The sequence below is a fragment of the Eumetopias jubatus genome, unplaced genomic scaffold (genome assembly GCF_037043125.1).
Source record: "Eumetopias jubatus isolate StellerSeaLion01/CBP00866 unplaced genomic scaffold, mEumJub1_p1.0 scaffold_11, whole genome shotgun sequence".
In the NCBI taxonomy this organism is placed as follows: domain Eukaryota; kingdom Metazoa; phylum Chordata; class Mammalia; order Carnivora; family Otariidae; genus Eumetopias; species Eumetopias jubatus.
Window position 1 is genome coordinate 5283 of NW_028274817.1, and position 19149 is coordinate 24431.

The following is a 19149-nucleotide window of genomic DNA, read 5'->3' on the forward strand; positions in this document are numbered from 1 at the left end:
GAAAGTGGCAGGCTGGGTGGCAAATACCAGGAGACTGTGGGGCATTGGGATGGGGCAGAGAATGGGGACCAGGGGCTTGGAAGTATTGTACTGACCCTGCATATACACCTGGGGTATATGTGCTGAGCCCCATTCTGGGAGCCTAGATTTTGAGGACAAAGAGGAGCTGCCATGACAGTGATCATCATTCCAGCAAAGGGAGCACTTAGGCCTCCTTCATGCAGAAAGGCCCTTATTTGAGCTTGCCCTCGCTGGTTTCTCTCCCCTCCCCCTCTGAAGTCTAGACTGTTCAGAGCTCCCAAGGTGGTTGTTTGATCGCCTGTCCTCTGATCTGAGTCTCCTACTGTTTCCTACAGGCCTTGAAGTGGAGGCCAAGCATGCCTGGGGGCCACCCTGCTTGTACTGGCTTGGTGAGGGAAGGTGGGGGCAGAGCTGTTGCTCTTCCCCTCTGGGCCCCAGCTTAGTTCTTACAAGTTGGGAATTGGCCATGCGTTCACCGCTTTCAGCCCTCCAAGTCATTCTCTTGACCTTCAGCCCATCCATGTTGACCTATCCTGGTGCTTCTCCACCTCCCCCGTCCAGCTCTGGATGTGGGAGTCTGAGACCTCCAAGCTGACTGCTCTTCACCACCATCCATTTGCCCTACCTAGTCCCCAGGCAGTCTGTTGCATTCACCACTCTTCTCGGGTCACCTTACCCAAAACCAATTTATGGCTCCTGATTGCTTCTTGACAGAGTCTAGATGCCTTAGCATGGCATCCTAGGCCTCCCTACCCACCCCTTCAGCGTTGTGGATGAGGCTTGGTCCCCCTTCGTTGAGGTGTTGGCTGGGCACAATGAAGATGTCCAGTATGGTCTTGGGGAGGGCATCCAGACCCCAGCTCCAGCCTCAAGCTCTCTGTCAACCAGCAACCTATTTTTACCCCTCCTGCACTTTCTCCCCTTGCCTCTTTCTCACACCCGTTCCTGTTTGGAGTCAAAGTCAGCTGTCTTCCTGGGAGTGTGTTTCCTCTTCTATCATTGGCAGAGAACCTCCCCTTGCCTGGAGTCTCCCCCTTGCCTCCAGTCTTCAGGGATTCTTGCATGCAGGTGGAACATGGGTATGGCTGCTGTCACTTGGGCTTGGGTGGACACATCTAGGAGTTGAGCCAGGAAGACTCAGAAAAAGACCTGGGCCTGCCAGACACTTGAGAGGTGACCGTCCCAGAGCTCCCGCTGATCCCTGCCCTGACCCTGGCTTGCAGCAGCATCTGGAAGGGAGAGGCCACAGTCACTTCTATTGCCCCCCCCCCAGGGGCCTGAGGGACAGAGGAGAGGTGCTTTCCTACTTGCTTTTCTCCTGCCACTTCTTGAGGTCAGGCTTCCTTCGCCCTTCTTCCATTTCCTCAAACTATTCTATGAGATGCCACCTTCCTGGGCCCCTTTCTTCCCTTCCCTGTCCCCACTTCCCAAGATCCTGCTGCCCCCCACCAGCTTTTTAGACCTGAACAGCACCCAGAGATTAGTTGGCTCTGAAATCCACAACAATGAGACCGACAAGAGTTCTCTCTCTACATACATGCGTGCCCCTGCTTGTGTGCACACAGAGATAGCAGATGTGAGGATTGATCCCCCACAGACACGCACGAGAAGACACACGTTCTCCTGTGTGCACACACAGCTATCTAGACCCATGCATTGATTCTCCCAGACACCTACCCACTCGTGACTGCACTCCCCTCCCAGAGAAGACATATACAAATGTGTTCCTGCATGCACACACACAGCCACATAAATACTAATGTGCATATTTGGCTACGTGCCCATCCACATCCACACTCATGCACAGAGTGGCCTGTGGCATGCTCAGGGGACTTGACTGGGGCAACAAGTTGATGCTGGAGAGGCAGCTGGTGCGGAAGGCACAGACAGAGGAGAAAAGGAATGAAAGGCAACCTGGAGGCCTAGCCGGTGCTAAGACTCTTCTAGGTTTCTCCCTCTAAGGTGCGGGGGAGGGAGGGATGGGGGAGCCGGCCAGCTGGGGGCGGGGCGGGGGGCGGGGCCAGGAGCCCGGGCTCGCCCAGATGTTAGTCACTAAAGTCGTCCGTTCTCTCCTCTCTCCTCCCCCACCTTTCCTTTCCCTCCTTCCCTCTCCCAGTGCCCCCACCCCCGGCTCCCGCCCCAAGCCGCCCACCAGCCCCCTTCCCTCCGGCCGGAGCCTGAGCCGAGCCCGGCCGGCTGTGCCGTGCCGAGCTGCCGGCGCCGCCGGGAAGATGGCCGTGTCGCTGCGGTACTTGTGGCCTCTCCTTCTGTGCAGCCCCTGCCTGCTCATCCAGATCCCCGACGAATGTGAGTAGCCGGAGGGAGCCTTGACGCCTCCCTTCGCCGCCGCGCTGGGCTCCTCTTTATCTTCTGCCTCCTCACCTTCTGCCGGCTCTGGACCCTCACTCCTACTTTCCTGGGCACAGAGTGGGCGGGAGGTACCCAGGACCTCTGGAGAGAACAGGTTGGAAGACGCGGGGTGTGTCAGCACCATGGATAGGGAACAGGCGCGGGCGGGGCGATCGGTTTCAGGACCACGGACAGCGAGCTTGGCTCTGGCGGCGGGGTGGGGGGGGCCGTCTGTGCGCTCTCCCTTGGCCCGCCCTCCCCCACCCGCCGCCAGGATTGTGGCGGGCAGGAGAAGGGGGCCGGCCCCAGTTATGGGCTAGCTTGTGCACTGGATTCAAGTTTTGCCTTCCTTCTGACGAGTAATTCCATCTCGGGCCTTTGGTAGCCCTGTCTGTGAAGTGAGACGGGACAAGACACCTTACAAAGGCCCAGCAGGTTTCTGGATCCTTACAATTGGGTGGGGCTGAGGGGTGGGACTGCTGGAGCCTTCGTTTGTGGAGGGTCATGGGTAGGTGTGTGGGTGTTGGGGAGTATGGCTGGAGGTTTGTGACAAAACATGAGAATTTGCACATGCTTGTGAGTTGCACAGACTGTGTATTTTGCGTGTAAGTATGTGGTTGTGACTGACAAAGTGTGGATATTCTTGAGTGTGATTTTGATTTCCTGTATGTGTAAGTTTGTGAGTCACTATAACTGTTACTTATTGGTCAGGTTTGGAAGGTCTGCAGGTATTTGACTATTAGCATTTGAGTATAGTGGGTCGTGTATGCATGTGAGTTGGGGCCGCATGTGAGTACCCATTTGCGTGTGGGGTGTGTGTTACCATAATGATGTTTATGTTGAGCCTGCCCCTTCCTTGGTAGTTCCAATCCTTTCTCCCTTCACCTTGCCACCTTTGTCTCTGAGCCTGGACCTGGAGGAGGCCAGTATCACTGAAAGATGAGCTGGGGGCTGGCAGTGGGGAAGACTGTCTATGCCAGGAATGGGACAGGGGTGGAGGGAGGTGCGCTTGGAAGGTACCTGGCCTTGGGGGAAGGCAGCTGAGGGTCTGGAGAAGGTGGAGAGGGACCTACAGGACAAAGGGTGGGGATGACCCCTTAGATATGCACATGGAGGCCCATACAGTCACACCTGTGCAGACCCCGGTTCCAGATGCACATAGATGCACACGTGGGTAGACACAGACAAGCCACCTGTATCCAATCAGGCCCAGATATACAGAAGGGGCAGAGACCCCGAGAGGACACATAAGAGGTGCGTGCACACGCGTGCGCGCACACACACACACACACACACCACCACCACCACCACCACACACAAGCAAGGGGTTTAGACACAAAGGAGCAGTCATCCACACAGATGGAGGCGGGTGTACAATACTGAATGCAAGCACGCACACCCATAGCCTTCAGATGTTCTCTGGCAAGACACACCCATATACAAACACACTGCCGGGCAAACATATTTCAGGCAGTTCACCCAGGAACATTCACATGTCTGCCTGGATTCACACTTTTGGACACTGACATACATGTACTTGTCCTCCTTCCCCTCCGTCTCCTCTTGGTTGCTTTTCACGCCTTACCCTGGGCACCAGCCTGGCCTGCCCTGCTACCACACTGGCTGGCCCATCTGGCCGGGTGTGCCCGTGTGTGGAGGGGCAGGGAGAATTTGGAGAAAGGGAGGAGTGAGGAGAGAGAAGGGGGCTGCCCTGGGCACCGGCCAGCGCTTGTTATTGACCCCAATACAATATGCTGGGTGGCCTGGTGCCTCCCCGTTGGAACGTCTCCTCCAGCTAGAACCGTCTCCCTTCCTGCCGTTCCAGGCCCCTTTGTCTCTATTCCCGCTTCCTCCATCCAGTCGATTTTCCCCATCCTGTTCCGCATCCCAGTCACCGTCTCTTGCTCTTGGGCTGCCTGCACTGGCCCCTCCCCAGCTCAGGGCTCCCTCTGCAGTGTCCCCAGGAAGCCTCCTCCTCTCTCTTGGGGGCCCTTAACGGAGGTCTTCTGCGGAGACAAAGCTTTCGGAGCGCACTACTACCCTCCCTGTCCTGCCTCCCCGCCTCCTGTCCCCGCCTCACAGCCACCCAGGCCAGTGCCGGGCTGGGTCCCGCGCGGGGAGGCAGTAGCTCTGGCCTCCGCCCCAGGGAACTTGGTGGCAGGCGGGGAGGAAGGAAGGGGAGAAAGAGAGGGTTGGCGTTAGCCCTGCAGGCGATGGAAACTCGGATGCAGCCAGGCCTTTGGGAGGGTTTCACGGGGGGAGGGGCGGCTGGGCTCTGAAGGCTGGGCCCGGGTAATTGAAAACACTGAGCTGTGCTAATTGGATTAGGAGGGAAGTGGGCTGGGGCAGGGGAGGGTGCCCTGGATGCTGAGCTGCCTGCCTCCCCACCTTCGGAGGCACCCTGGGTGGAACGGGGGTCAGTTATGCAGGCCCTGAGGGGGGTGGGGGGCTGGGGGGGGTTGCAAGGGTCTGTCCAAAGGGCACTCCTTGTAAAAGGCACAGATTTCTCCCTTTCTCCCTGTCTGCCGAGAACCCCACAGCCTGGCCCCCTGTGGGCGTGACCCCACTCCTGAGACCAGTGACCGGGGCACTGTCCTGCCCTCTGGGTCTTGACCTGCCACAACTCCAGCCTGCCATGTAACCCCCATGTCACACCACCCGTGGCCCCGGTTCCCTCCTTCCCCTTCCCCAGGGGGTCTGCTGGGGCTTATTTCTGTCCCTGCCACTGGGCTCCCTGCTGGGGCTTAGTGTCAGCATTTCTCTCCGCTCTCTCCCTTGCTGCCTGGATTTCTTAGATGAAGGATACCGTGGTAAGTTGGGGGAGGGTGTTTCCCAGAAGGCCAGGGAAAGAGGGGTGCCCGCAAGTCCCCCTCCAGCATATGCTCCACCTACTCAGCTCTCCCCGGGAGCCCGGTGCCCTGTGTGCGCTGCCCGCTTCTCTGGCTCTCTCACCTGTGGGCCGTCTTTGTTCCGTCTCTGCCCTGGCTCTGCCCCGGCCCGCGTTTCCTCGCGCACTTCCTGGTGTCCGTCTCCGGCTTCATCTTACATGTCCGGCTTTGTACTTTCTGTTGCTGTTCTCTCTGTTCTCTCTTTCCACCTTTGTACCGTGTCCCCTTCTCTCCCTCTTTTCGTGACCCACAAGGCTATGGCTCTCTAGCTCCTTCTTCCTTCCCCCCACCCCCGTAGCCTTGGGGCTCTAAGGGTTTCAAACCCTGCTTCCCTCACAATGGGACAGGGGTGGAGGCTGAGCCGGACACCGTCCTCACCACACCACGTCTCCGTCTGTCCTGTCCCCAGTGATGGAACCACCTGTCATCACGGAACAGTCTCCACGGCGCCTGGTCGTCTTCCCCACAGATGACATCAGCCTCAAGTGTGAGGCCAGTGGCAAACCTGAAGTGCAGTGAGTGACCTTCACCTTCTAAGCCCTCTTGCTGGCTGCTGACCTCAGCTTCTAGTCCTTGTGCCTCCCAGGGCCACCCAACTTCTGTGCCCAGATGCCCCAGATCTTTCTCATCACCCTTGGTCCTTGCCCTGCCCAGTCCATCCCCGGGGCCCCGGGCTGCTCACAGCCTGGCCTCTGGCCTGTTCCAGCCCCTGTCCTGGGTTCCAGGGTCTCAGGCCTCTGAGCCCTTTTCTGCCCACAGGTTCCGCTGGACTCGGGATGGCGTCCACTTCAAACCCAAGGAGGAACTGGGTGTGACCGTGCACCAGGCACCGCATTCGGGCTCCTTCACCATCACGGGCAACAACAGCAACTTTGCCCAGAGGTTCCAGGGCACCTACCGCTGCTTTGCCAGCAATAAGCTGGGCACGGCCATGTCCCATGAGATCCAGCTCATGGCCGAGGGTGCGAGGCGCTGCAGGGGCCTGGGAGGGCCTGGGGCACATGAGAGGGTCCCCGAACAGGTCTCAGGGAGCTGGTGTGGGAGTCCGGGCTGGGAGCCGTGCACCCCCAGCTGGCGGCTTAGTGTGTGGAAGAGACTGGGGGCCCTGCCAGCCGCAGCCACCTTCCTCCTTCCGTGCTTTGTCTCTTTCTCCACTGTCTTTCTGGTCACCCCTGGCTCCCCTTCCCTCGCTTCTTCCCCTGGGCTTTGTCCCGTCTTGGCCTCCGGGGCCTGCCGCATGGCTCCTGCATGCGGGCTCAGGCTTGTTGAGCTGCCCTGTCCCTCCCTCTGGTCTGCTCTGTCTCTGTCTGAGTCACTGCCTGGGCTTGGCCTTCTGTCCCCTCTTCTCCTCTGCGTCTCTGCAGTCCCAGCTTGTTCTCCATGGCTCTTGGGTCATCTCCTGCCACCCCCCCCATCACTCCGCTTTCCCTCCTCCTTGCTGCGTCCGTGTCCACCTCCATCTCCCTCCTCGACGCCGCCCCTCTCCAGCTCTGTCTTTATCTGTGCTGCCCTCTCCCTGGGGTTTTCCCTCTGCATCCCATCCTCCCTGAGCTTTCTGCCTCCGGAGCATGCTCCTCTCTCCTCTCCACCCCTCTGGTTACCTTGGGAACTGTTGCCATGGTTTCTGTGTCAGGATGATGGAAGGGTCTGTGACTCCCACATCTTTCCACAGCTCCCCTCCCCCATTCCTACACCACAGCCTTTCCCCACCCCCCCACCGCCCCCCCCCCTCCGCCCAGGTTAACCCTTCACAGCCAACGGGTCTCCTGCCCAGTCTCTCCTCAGCCTTGAGCCCAGAAAGGAAGGACCCGGAGTCCCTGCCTTCTGATAACGTCAACTCCCTCTCCACCTGGCCCTCCCATGCCCTCGGCCCGGAGAGTCGGGACCCCTAGAGCCAGCCTCTCTGTCACTTCTAGGTGCCCCCAAGTGGCCGAAAGAGACAGTGAGACCTGTAGAGGCAGAGGAAGGGGAGTCAGTGGTCCTGCCTTGCCACCCCCCGCCCAGCGCCGAGCCACTCCGGATCTACTGGATGAATAGCAGTGGGTGCCCGTGGGGGGGAGAGGGGGGGCTGCCGACTGGGCTGAAGATGGCACTGGGTACATCTTCCCAGATGGGGGCCTGACCTTTGCCTCCGTGCCCCCCACCCACCCCCGCAGAGATCTTGCACATCAAGCAGGATGAGCGGGTGACAATGGGCCAGAACGGCAATCTCTACTTTGCCAACGTCCTCACCTCGGACAACCACTCCGACTACATCTGCCACGCCCACTTCCCTGGCACGCGGACCATCATCCAAAAGGAGCCCATTGACCTCCGGGTCAAGGCCAGTGAGTCCCAAAGACCCGGATACCCACCCCACCCCCTCACCCTCAGGCACAGCCCATCCCAGAGATCGGATGACTTCAGTCTTCCTCCGGGACAGCTTGGCCTCCACTTCCACCTGGCCCAGACCCCTTCCCTGGTAACTTCGTGGGTGGAGCGAGGAGCGGGCCATGCCACCCACTTCCTTTCTCCTCCCAGCCAACAGCATGATTGACAGGAAGCCACGCCTGCTCTTCCCCAGCAACTCCAGCAGCCATCTGGTAGCCTTGCAGGGGCAGCCATTGGTCCTGGAGTGCATCGCTGAGGGCTTGTGAGTCTGGGTGCCCTGGGTGGTGGTGTGGGCAGATCAGTGGGGCCTGTCGTGGGCCCGTGCTGAGCAGCCTTGTGCTCTCTCCCATGTGCTCTCCCCTCTTCCCCCCGGGCAGCCCCACACCCACCATCAAGTGGCTGCGCCCAAGTGGGCCCATGCCAGCTGACCGAGTCACCTACCAGAACCACAACAAGACCCTGCAGCTGCTGGACGTGGTGGAGGAGGACGACGGCGAGTACCGCTGCCTGGCCGAGAACTCCCTGGGCAGCGACCGGCACACCTACTACGTCACTGTGGAGGGTAGGACGCCTCCAGTGGGCGGCCCAGGCTCCCAGGAATCACCTCCGGGGACTGCAGTCTGCAATGCCCGTGGTGGTGGCAGGGGGCGGGGTCTGTGGCCAGCGCCGGCCCTGGGCTCAGGGCGCCCTCCTCCCCCTTGCAGCTGCCCCCTACTGGCTACACAAACCCCAGAGCCATTTGTATGGGCCAGGGGAGACTGCCCGCCTGGACTGCCAAGTGCAGGGGAGGCCCCAACCAGAGGTCACTTGGAGAATCAACGGCATTCCTGTGGACGGTGAGTGGGGCCTCAGGCAGGGTGACCTGGGGGAGAGTGGGGGAGCCCTGGGGAGGGAGGGCAGGGTGAGTGGGGGCCTCAGCGTGCCTCACTGCTCTGCCCTGGGCGCCCCCCGCCCCCCGCCCCTGCCCGGGGCCCACCTACTGCTCATGCAGAACTGGCCGCGGACCAGAAGTACCGGATCCAGCGTGGGGCCCTGATCCTGAGCAACGTGCAGCCCAGCGACACGATGGTGACGCAGTGTGAGGCCCGCAACCGGCATGGGCTCCTGCTGGCCAATGCCTACATCTATGTCGTTCGTGAGTAACCCGTCTGTCTGTCCCCGAAGCCCACCAGGCGAGGCCCCTGGACTGACTCAGCCAACAGTTGCTTCGCCTGCCATGGCTGCCTCTCTCCTCCCTGTGGTCCTTCACCCCATCTCTCGCCCACCTTCATCAATAGCGTGCGGTGAGGGTGGGGGGTGGCGGTGTGGAGGAAGGGCGGGGGCTTGCCACCATTTACAGGTTACAGAGGGGCTTCAGAGAGTGCTCTGGCCCACCATGTGTCACTGAGTGGAGCCTCACCCTGGCCAGGATGTGCCCGAGGCCAGCCTGGTGGCTCCTCTCCCGGAGCCTCGGGGAAGACAGGGATGGGCCAGGAAGGCGTTCAGGAAGAGGTGGGCTGTCAGTGGAGCCTCAAGCGATGGGTCACACTTGGGTGCTTGGGATGGGAGGGATATCTGAGGCACATTGGAAGGCGGAGGCTCAGCCTGGGTGCAGGGAAACAAGATGGGCAGGGCTCTTGGGGACCTGAGAATGCCCCTGAGCCCTCCTGGGAGAGGCTGTCCTGCTGAGCCCCGTGCCTGCCCTGACGGCTCCTGGACCCTCGCCCTGCCCTGAGCCCTGCCCTGAGCCCTGCCCTGTCCTCTGTAACTACTTCTCCCCCAGAGCTTCCGGCCAAGATCCTGACCCCAGACAACGAGACCTACATGGCGGTCGAGGGCAGCACTGCCTATCTTCTGTGCAAGGCCTTTGGAGCCCCCGTGCCCAGCGTCCAGTGGTGAGTGACCCCTCCCCAAAGGGGGCACCTCTAAGCCATCTTCTGGGCCAGGGAGCCGGGGAGGGCAGGGCGCCCGGCCGGGTGGGGTATGAGCCGGGCCTGCCCTGCTCACTGTAGGCTAGACAAGGAAGGGAAGACCGTGCTGCAGGATGAACGCTTCTTCCCCTACACCAATGGGACCCTGGGCATCCGGGACCTCCAGGCCAATGACACTGGCCACTACTTCTGCCAGGCTGCCAATGACCAGAACAATGTGACCATTGTGGCTAACCTGCAAGTCAAAGGTCAGGTGATAACCCGCCCCCCCCCCAACTTCACTGATATGATCAGCAACACCTCCAGGAGGGAGGGTTAGGGTCTCTGGAGGACACCGGAGTGACCCTCCCTTTCCTTCATTGTCCTCAGATGCCACTCGGATCACACAGGGGCCGCAGAGTGCAATCGAGAAGAAGGGCTCAAAAGTGACTTTCACGTGCCAGGCCTCCTTTGATCCGTCCTTGCAGCACAGCATCACCTGGCGAGGGGAGGGCCGAAACCTCCAGGAGTTTGGAGACAGTGACAAGTACAGGACTGGTGGAAGGGGGCAGACTGGGGAGAGCCGGGTGTCCAGACCTCCTGGCCTCATCCATGGGGGAGCACTTCTGCTTTGAGCAGGGAGGTTCTGGAAGAGAGGGACGGAGGGGAGCAGAACAAAAGGACAAGCTTGCCCCCCCCCCCGCGCCAGGTACTTCATAGAGGACGGGCGCCTGGTCATCCACGGTCTGGACTACAGCGACCAGGGCAACTACAGCTGTGTGGCTGGCACCGAGCTGGACATGGTGGAGAGCAGGGCAGAGCTCCTGGTGGTGGGTGAGTCCTGGGATGGTACTGGGCTCCTGGCCTAGAGGTGGCGGGGGGGGCACAGAAGCCCGCGGTCACATTGCAGGCCTCTCCCGAGCTGGGGAGTGCGAATCCACACTCTGTGACCCTCAGGGAGCCCCGGGCCGGTGCCTCAGCTGGAGCTGTCTGATCGTCACCTGCTGAAGCAGAGCCAGGTGCACCTGTCTTGGAGACCCGCCGAGGACCATAACGCCCCCATCGAGAGTAAGAGGCCCGAGCGCGATGCCTCCCCACCTCCGTCCTGCCACCTCTGGTAGCCTTCCCTCCTGGTGGGACCGCCCTCCTCCCCGGACCGTGGCTCCATGGCTGCCCCCCTCCTTGGGGCTTGCACCTGTGTTTGGGGCTCACGGTTCCTCATGGGACTCTGAAGTTGCCTGTTGCCTTGGGCACTGCCTCTCCCCCTCAGGGAGAGCCAGACTTGTCCCCCCACTTACCCCTCCCCCATAGACCACATGCCCAATTGCCCATTCACCTCTTGGCAGAGTATGACATCGAATTTGAGGACAAGGAGATGGCGCCTCAGGAATGGTATAGTCTGGGCAAGGTGCCCGGGAACCAGACCTCCACCACCCTCAAGCTGTCGCCCTATGTGCACTATACCTTTAGAGTTACTGCCATCAACAAGTACGGCCCTGGAGAGCCCAGCCCCGCCTCCGAGACTGTGGTCACACCTGAGGCAGGTGAGCCACCTGGAGTCAAGGGGAAGAATGAACTGCCCGAGCCCCTCTGCTTCTAGGTTTCCAGTGGGAGTTGGGAGGCAGGGTTTCATCAGAGATGCTGGCTCCTGGCCTCCAGGGCCAAAAAGGGCTCTTCCGTCCTTGGGCCTTGACCTTCACAGCCTCGGCAGGAGCCCACAGCTTTGATGTGTTAACACATTACTTTCCAGCCCCAGAGAAGAACCCTGTGGATGTGAAGGGGGAAGGGAACGAGACCAGCAACATGGTCATCACTTGGAAGGTGAGGGGCCCCGGGCTGAGCGTGCCCCAGGACATCAGGCCAGGATCCAGCTGTCGGCTGCTCCCCCTGACTGTGCGAAGGACCAGAGGATGATAGGACATGAGGCTGGGCTCGGGAGGGGGTGCTCTTGGCCGACCAGCTCCTTTTCTGCTCACCCCCCTCTAGCCCCTTAGGTGGATGGACTGGAATGCCCCCCAGGTTCAGTACCGTGTCCAGTGGCGCCCTCAGGGGACGCAGGGTGCCTGGCAGGAACAGATCGTGAGCGACCCCTTCCTGGTTGTGTCCAACACCTCCACCTTTGTGCCTTATGAGATCAAAGTCCAGGCCGTCAACAGCCAGGGCAAGGGCCCTGAGCCCCAGATTACCATTGGCTACTCGGGGGAAGACTGTGAGTATCGGGCTGGCCTCGCCCACAGGGGGTGGAGCCCACACGCCCTTGCGAGGCCCCCACCCCTCTCTCCATACTGGGGCTCTCAGTAGAGCATTTCCTAGGAGTAAGAACATTTTCTTCCGTAACCAAAGTGCCCTCGTGAAAGTACAGAAGTTTATCGTTGATACACTATATTTTTCTAGTTGGCAGCCGATATTCCAATTCTGTCAGTCTTTTCCCCCAGTCCAGGATCCAGTCCAGGATCCCCCATGAAGTCTTGTTGTCCTGCGCCTCTCCTTTCCTTGCATCTGGAACATTACCAGATATTAAGTTTGATCACCTGGTCCAGATCCTTTGTCCCTTGCAAATAATAAACAGTCTGTAAGGAGAGACCCTGACACAATGCACACGCCTTGCTCATCAAACTGCCTGCCCCCCATATAGCATCCAAATCCATCTTCCTTCTGCGGGTGGGTTCCGGCCTGGCCTCCAGGCGCCACGGGCCCTCATCCATGTCACTGGCTGTTTCCAGACCCCCAGGCAAGCCCTGAGTTGGAAGGCATCAAGATCCTTAACTCAAGTGCTGTGCTGGTCAGGTGGTGGCCTGTGGACCCAGCCCAGGTCAAGGGCCACCTCCGAGGATACAATGTAAGGAAGGGTTCAAGGCGTGGGGGTGGGGGGGTCCCCAGGGTGAGGTGTGAGGCCACCAGGAGTAGCAGCATCTGGGGTGGGCCTCGGCCACCTGCGAACTGCTCTCCCAGGAGTCCTTGGGGTAGGAGGAAAGAGCGCCCACTGAGGGCAGTGGGGTCTCCTGCCCCTGCCCCCCTGCAGGTGACATACTGGTGGGAGGGCAGTCAGAGGAAGCACAGCAAAAGGCATGTCCACAAAGCCCACGTGGTGGTGCCCGCCAACACCACCAGTGCCGTCCTGGGAGGCCTGCGGCCCTACAGCTCCTACCGTCTGGAGGTGCAGGCCTTTAACGGCCGAGGCCTGGGGCCCGCCAGCGAGATGACCTTCAGGACCCCAGAGGGAGGTGAGCCTTGTACCGCCGCGCCCCCCCCCCCCCGTCCCCCGCCCCTCCGCCCACCCGGGCGGGCCCGGGCCGGAACCTGCCGCTCTCTCTGTGCCCCACAGTGCCTGGCCACCCGGAGGCATTACACCTGGAGTGCCAGTCGGACACCAGCCTGCTGTTGCACTGGCAGCCCCCGCTCAGCCACAACGGCGTGCTCACTGGCTACGTGCTCTCCTACCAGCCTCGTGCGTGTGTCGTGGGCCCCGCGTCCCAGCCCGGCTTGGCCGACGAGTGGAGGGGAGCTGGGGGGGCGGGGGCGGAGACAGAGCCCGAAGCCACAGCCAACTCCCTGCCTCTCCTCGCAGTGGATGACGGGGACAAGGAGCAGCTGTCCTTTGACCTTCCGGACCCTGAGCTGCGGACGCACAACCTGACCAACCTCAGCCCTCACCTGCGGTACCGTTTCCAGCTGCAGGCCACCACGAAGGAGGGCCCCGGAGAGGCCATTGTGCGGGAGGGAGGCACCATGGCCTTATCCGGTGAGCTGGAGGGGCTGAGGAGGCCCCGGCAGACAGCCACGCCCACGAGGGCCAGCCTTGGGCCACCTCGAGGACCCACAACCTGCTCTTGCTCCCCAGGGACCCCGGAGTTTGGCAACATCTCGGCCATGGCCGGCGAGAATTACAGCGTGGTCTCCTGGGTCCCCAAGGAGGGCCAGTGCAATTTTGGGTTCCAGATCTGGTTCAAAGCCCTGGGGGGTGAGCACAAAAGGGCCCCCCCCCAGGGGGCGGTGGCATGGGACCGGGCCGCTGCATGGCACTCCTGCTGACCCCTGCTGCCCTCGCCCCTGCAGACGAGAAGATGAGCCCTCATCTGCCACCGCAGTATGTCAGCTACAACCAGAGCTCCTACACACAGTGGGACCTGCAGCCCGACACCGACTATGAGATCCACCTGCTCAAGGAGAGGGTGCTCCTTAAGATGGCCGTGAAGACCAATGGCACCGGTGAGGCTTCCGTCCGTCCCAGCTCCAGGCCCCATGCCATGGCTCCACTGTCCTCCTCCTGGAATCTGGGTGCTGCTTGGCCCGTGATGGAGAAGTTCAGGCCCCTGAAATGGCCCCTTTCAGTATCCTTCTGTTTTAACTGTTTCCAGGCAGTCATCTTTGCAGAAGGTCCTCCTCCTCCCCGCCCCCTGCCCCCCAGAGGGTTCCCCCGCCGAGTGTCAGTTTCAAGTATGCTTCGGTCCCAGGTCATCACCACCCCCACCCCCAGCCCCTGTGGTGTCTGTCCCCAGGGACAGAGGGCTGGGAGTAGGTGTCTCGCTGGGGCCCAGGCTCAGTGTCTTCCTGACCTCCCCGCAGGCCGTGTGAGGCTCCCTCCCGCCGGCTTTGCCACTGAGGGCTGGTTCATCGGCTTCATCAGCGCCGTCATTCTCTTGCTCCTCATCTTGCTCATCCTCTGCTTTATCAAGCGCAGCAAAGGCGGCAAATACTCAGGTAACCCCTGGCCTGGGGCTCCGGCGAGGGTGGTAGAGCTTCTACAAGTCGTCCTCGGTCCCCGAGCCTCTGGCAGGATGGCATGGGCGTGTGGGGGCAGGCAGGGGGCCCACAGGGAGCTTCTGTGCAGACCAGCAGCAAAGGGCCCTCAGGCCCATGCGGCGTGAGCGGTATACCTCGAAGGCTTCTTGGCTTCTGAGTGCTGTCGAGAGAGCACAGAGGGGAAGCCTCACCCGTGTCTCCAACCCGGGGATGGGACCCAGCGTCCAGAGTCAGGCAGGGGTGGGAGAGAAAGCCGGGCCTTGTCTGTGTCTCCAGTGAAGGATAAGGAGGACACCCAGGTAGACTCCGAGGCCCGGCCGATGAAGGACGAGACCTTCGGCGAGTACAGGTGAGCCAGGGGTAAGAGCAGGTGTCGGCCGGCCGCCCAGCACCACCCTCGCTTTCATATCTGACCCTGTGTCTCTCTCTCCTCTGTGCTGCTGGGTGATGTCAGGTCCCTGGAGAGGTAAGACGGAGTGGGGGGGTAGGTGGGAAGATACTGTCAGAGCCTGATGGCAGGGGCCTTCCTGCGGACAATGTGCCTGGGAGTGCCATTGGTCCACGCTTGCCAGGGCTCTGCACTCCCCCAGCCTTCTGGCCCAGCAGATCCCTGTTTCAGGGAGAAGCCAACGTGCCCCAACTGGTCCCCACACTGACATCCAGTTTCTGGGCTTACCTGTCACCTTCCCAGCTCCCCTCCCCACCCCCATGTCTGGCTCGCCTACAGGCTGAGCGCCCACTTCCTTCCTCACGGCCCCCCGGGATCCTGGGCATGCCCAAGCCCTGCCCCGCTGGTGGTGTGCACACCACCTGCCGTCCCGGGCGCACGTCAAGGAGGAGAACTTCTTCCCCGGTGCGTTCAGAGCAAATGCAAGGCAGGTGGAACCTGGGCCCCGCCCTCCCGCCAGGCGTCCTCCCTCAGGCCAGCACCCACCTGCTCCTGCTGGGCTCCACCGGGCAGCCTCCCACTCCCTCCCGCCCTCTGCCCCTACAGTGACAATGAGGAGAAGGCCTTCGGCAGTAGCCAGCCTTCCCTCAATGGAGACATCAAGCCCCTGGGCAGCGACGACAGCCTGGCTGACTACGGGGGCAGCGTGGATGTCCAGTTCAATGAGGACGGCTCCTTCATTGGCCAGTACAGCGGCAAGAAGGAGAAGGAGGCGGCAGGAGGCAATGACAGCTCAGGGGCCGCCTCCCCCATCAACCCTGCCGGGGCCCTAGAGTAGTGTGTTCCAGCCAGGCAAGGCCAGGCAGGGCCAAGTCCAGGGCCGGGCCTCAGGGGAGTCAGAGGCTGAGACCCCCATGCCCAGCGCCTGTGCTGCCCTTGGGACCGAGGCTCCGTCCACCCCCTCTCAGGCCTCAGCCCCAGCCTCTGGCCCCTGGGCCTGTGGGAGGCTTGAAGTTGGGGGCAGAGGAGAGGAACTCACTGCTAATCCCCTTCTGACTACCCGGTCCCCACTTTTTTGCCAAAACCCAGCTGCACCCCTTCTTGGGCACGCACTGCTCTGTTCCAGCTCGGGGGCCAATCCCCCACACATCAGGAGCCTTCAGATGCTGCCTCGTCAGCCTTTGGGCAGAGAGGAAGTAGGGGTGGCCGCTCTTTGGACAGCCGGGCTGGGACTGGGGACAGAACTCGATGTCCCCACCACCTGCTCCAAGCAGGATGGGAGGTGGGCAAGAGTCCCCACCAGCCACTATCACGCTCGTGGGCACCTGCCGCCCGCTGCCTGCCCCACCCCGGGGCCGGCTTCCAGGAGCTCTATACACACGCTGCCTTCGCTGCCCACCAGACAACATCCAAGTGGCCTCTGTCACTGCCAGGGTGTGGGGCAGGCACACTTCCCCGCTGCCCCTGCCACCTCCTGCAGCCCAGGACCCTCTAGCCACCCCGTCCGGTCCGAGTAGTGCCCCTCCTCAGCCTCCCCTGCCCCTCAACCTTGGGAATGTAAATACACCGTGACTTTGAAAGTTTGTGCCCTTGCCTTTCCCCATATGCCACTAGTGTGTAGGCAGACGTCTGAGTCTCTAGGTGGTTTCTAGGTTTTATAGCAATTAGCTTTGATGATCCCATCCTAGGAAAAATAAAAACAGACACACACACACACACAGAAAAAAAAAAAGGAAAAAGGAAAAAGGAAAGATTGGTTCTCCCAGCTCTGCTGTGCTCCTGCCTGGCAGCCAAGGTCTCCCTGTATGCCTTTGCTTGGTCTGTTGATGAGCCCTTTACAAAAAACAAAAGAAATATATATATATGTACATAAATATCAGAATTATGACAGGCAAATAAAAACCTGCGAATGAAGAGGAACTGTCGTCATTTTACCAAGCACGATTTCCCCCGGCTGCGTCCCACACTGGTAGGTGCCAGAGCCTTGCCCTCCACTCCCGTGGGCCCTGCTGGCCTCCGAGACACCTGTGTGCTCCCACCAGAGGGGCAGGTGCGAGAGCCCCTCTTCCCTGTGTAATAGGACATAACTGACCTGGGAGCGCCTGCCTGGCTGCCTGCTTCCCTGGGGTGGCCACCCTCTCAGCCATTGAAACGCACTTTAAAGGAATGACCACCTTAAGTGGACCCACAGGGCTGACCAGCCGGCCTTGGGGATTTCTGAGTCCGTCCGACCCCTGGCTCTCCAAGGTGAGGTCCTGTGCCTTCCCCACGGCTCAGTTGTAGCCTGTGTTTCATCTGTAACTGAGCACAAAAAGCATCAGAAGAGAATTTCTTTCCCCAAGTTCCCACCTTCCCACTGCCAGATCAGTCCCCCAGCCCTAGACCCGAACCCTTTGCCCTCCCGGCCCCCGTGGCTGAGCCGCAGGCCGTTGAAGTCAGCCCCTCTGCCCGGGGAATGGCTCCCACTCCATGACCCCGCTCAGGGATTGCTCTCTTCTCTGCGTCTCTAATTTTCCTGTCGCTGTTGATCGGTCTTGTGGGCAAACTTGCTATCACAGCTTCCATCACTAAGAACACCCGCCCCTCTGGCACTTGTCCCGTTTCTGTGCTCCGGTTGACAGCAAATCCCCTCAAGACTTGTCTCCGCTCATCATCCCTGCTTAATCTCCAGCTGTACCGGTCGGCGGTCAGCGTCTGCTTCTCGTCCCAGGATCTGTGCTTATTTTGACATAACAATAGGATTTTGCTCAGCTGAAAGTCCATTTCCCACCCTCTTTTGCACCTAGGTGGGGCCGGTGGAATGTGAGTGGATGGGTAACCTCTAGGCTGTGCTTTTCTTTCCTCCCTGGAACACAAATGCCGGGTGGCCTGGGAGGAGCCATCCCAGACCACTGAACAGAAGCTGACTATTGGGGATGGCTGAGCAGCAGCACCAAAGGAGCCCGGGGTCCTGGTGCATCAGCGGCATCAGCCCTGGGCTGCCTTCCTAGATGTTGTTCTTGTTGATTAAGTAGGCTCCATGCCCGGCAGGGAGCCCAACTCGGGGCTTTAACTCACCACCCTGAGATCGAGACCTGAGCTGAGATCAAGAGTTGGACCCCTAACCGGGGTCCACCTGAGTCACCCAGGTGCCCCAGACTTTGTTTTTTAAGGCAAGTTTAAGGGGCGCCTGGCTGGCTCAGTCGGTAGAGTGTGTGACTCTTGATCTTCGGGTCGTGAGTTCAAGCCCCACATTGTATGTGGAGCCTACCTAAAACATTAAAAAAAAGATAAAACAAGTTTAGGTTTACCGAAAAATTGAACAGAGAGTGGGGTTCCTACGTAGAGTCCCTCACTCCCCAACCTCAGTTTTCACTCCTATTAACATCTCGCGTTAGTGTGGGACACCTGTGAGCACCAATGAGCCAATAACAGTCTGTTATTAACTGGAGTCCACACCTTACATTAGGGTTCACTCTCTGTTGTGTGTTCTATGGATTTGGACAAACGTATAATGACACTGATTCACCTTTACAGTATCATGCAGAATTATTTTGCTGCCCTGAAATCCCCTAAAAATGTCCTCACTGAGACTTAGCATGCATGAAATAAAGTGCACACCTGCACTTTTTACCCACAAACCGGCCACTCAGATCAAGCTGTAGAACATTTGCATCGCTGTGGAAAAGCCCCTTCGTGCCTCCACTCGGCTGATAAGCTGCTCCAGAGAGCACCTTTCCTGTGACATCATCCGTGTGGCTCTCTGTGTCAGTTTCCTCCTCTTCGTCGCTCAGCAGCATCCATTGAATGGATACACCACAATTTACGTGTCCATTTTCTTGTTGGTAGACATTTGGGCGGTTTCCGGTCCGCCTATTATGGATGAAGTGGGTACACGCAGTCCCACCTCAGAGGTCAACCTGCTTTGCTGTCACCTGCTTTGTGATGCCAGAATGGGGACTGTGCAAACCACGTGCGTGCTTGGCTGCCTGGCTGCATCTGAGACTCTGCTGCCAGAGGCTGTTAGAGGGGGGCTGCAAGGCTGAGGGGGAGAAGGGACGTGCCCCTTCCATGTGTCCCCCTGGCAGTCTTCTCCATGCTAGCAGCAAGCAGCTTCGTCCCATGGCACCAGCTGAACCAAATTTTCAAATTTCCCAACGCTTGCAAAAACAGCTTTGGTGCATCCCACCTCTGAGACGCCATCACCAGGCAAGGAATGCCGCTCCTCCTCAGAGGTCTGAGTCCCAGCCCCCCAGGGCCCTCTTCTGACCTTTAGGAGCCCCGGCACTAGCTAGGCCCTGCCCCTGTCTCTAAGTTGCTCAGTTTGAGGAATTGCAGCCCCTACCCATTTTTCCATGATTCTCAGGGGCTCCTGTAACACAGGACCACAAACCAGGGGCCTTAAACGACAGAAAGGTAGCGTCTCCCAGTTCTGGAGGCCAAAAGTCCAGGATCAAGGTGTCGGCAGAGTTGTGCTCCCTCCTGGGGAAGGACCCGTCATTGTTTTGGCTTCCTCGTAAGA

The 19149-nt window shown here is 60.1% G+C and overlaps 1 protein-coding gene across 1 annotated transcript; it reads left to right on the plus strand.

Moving 5' to 3' along the window:
- The first annotated feature begins 2137 nt into the window (after window positions 1-2137).
- L1CAM (L1 cell adhesion molecule) lies at window positions 2138-16562 on the plus strand. Its single transcript, XM_028094404.2, has 26 exons — window positions 2138-2328; window positions 5668-5773; window positions 6018-6220; window positions 7175-7297; window positions 7415-7585; window positions 7779-7890; window positions 8006-8190; window positions 8333-8464; window positions 8620-8763; window positions 9391-9502; window positions 9620-9786; window positions 9908-10064; window positions 10227-10351; window positions 10475-10585; window positions 10864-11061; window positions 11268-11338; window positions 11504-11726; window positions 12241-12356; window positions 12540-12741; window positions 12843-12965; window positions 13086-13259; window positions 13359-13478; window positions 13574-13726; window positions 14084-14218; window positions 14537-14609; window positions 15255-16562. Exons 1-26 carry the CDS (start codon window positions 2253-2255, stop codon window positions 15484-15486), a joined length of 3744 nt encoding a protein of 1247 aa, XP_027950205.1. The 5' UTR covers window positions 2138-2252; the 3' UTR covers window positions 15487-16562.
- Window positions 16563-19149: the final 2587 nt, after the last annotated feature.

Bases quoted from the DNA above. Each gene is read 5' to 3' on its own strand.
- L1CAM (XM_028094404.2), top strand. From the start codon at position 2,253: ATGGCCGTGTCGCTGCGGTACTTGTGGCCTCTCCTTCTGTGCAGCCCC. The intron at 7,586-7,778 runs GTGAGTCCCAAA...TTCTCCTCCCAG, and splicing joins TGACCTCCGGGTCAAGGCCA to CCAACAGCATGATTGACAGG. The intron at 11,727-12,240 runs GTGAGTATCGGG...GGCTGTTTCCAG, and splicing joins TGGCTACTCGGGGGAAGACT to ACCCCCAGGCAAGCCCTGAG.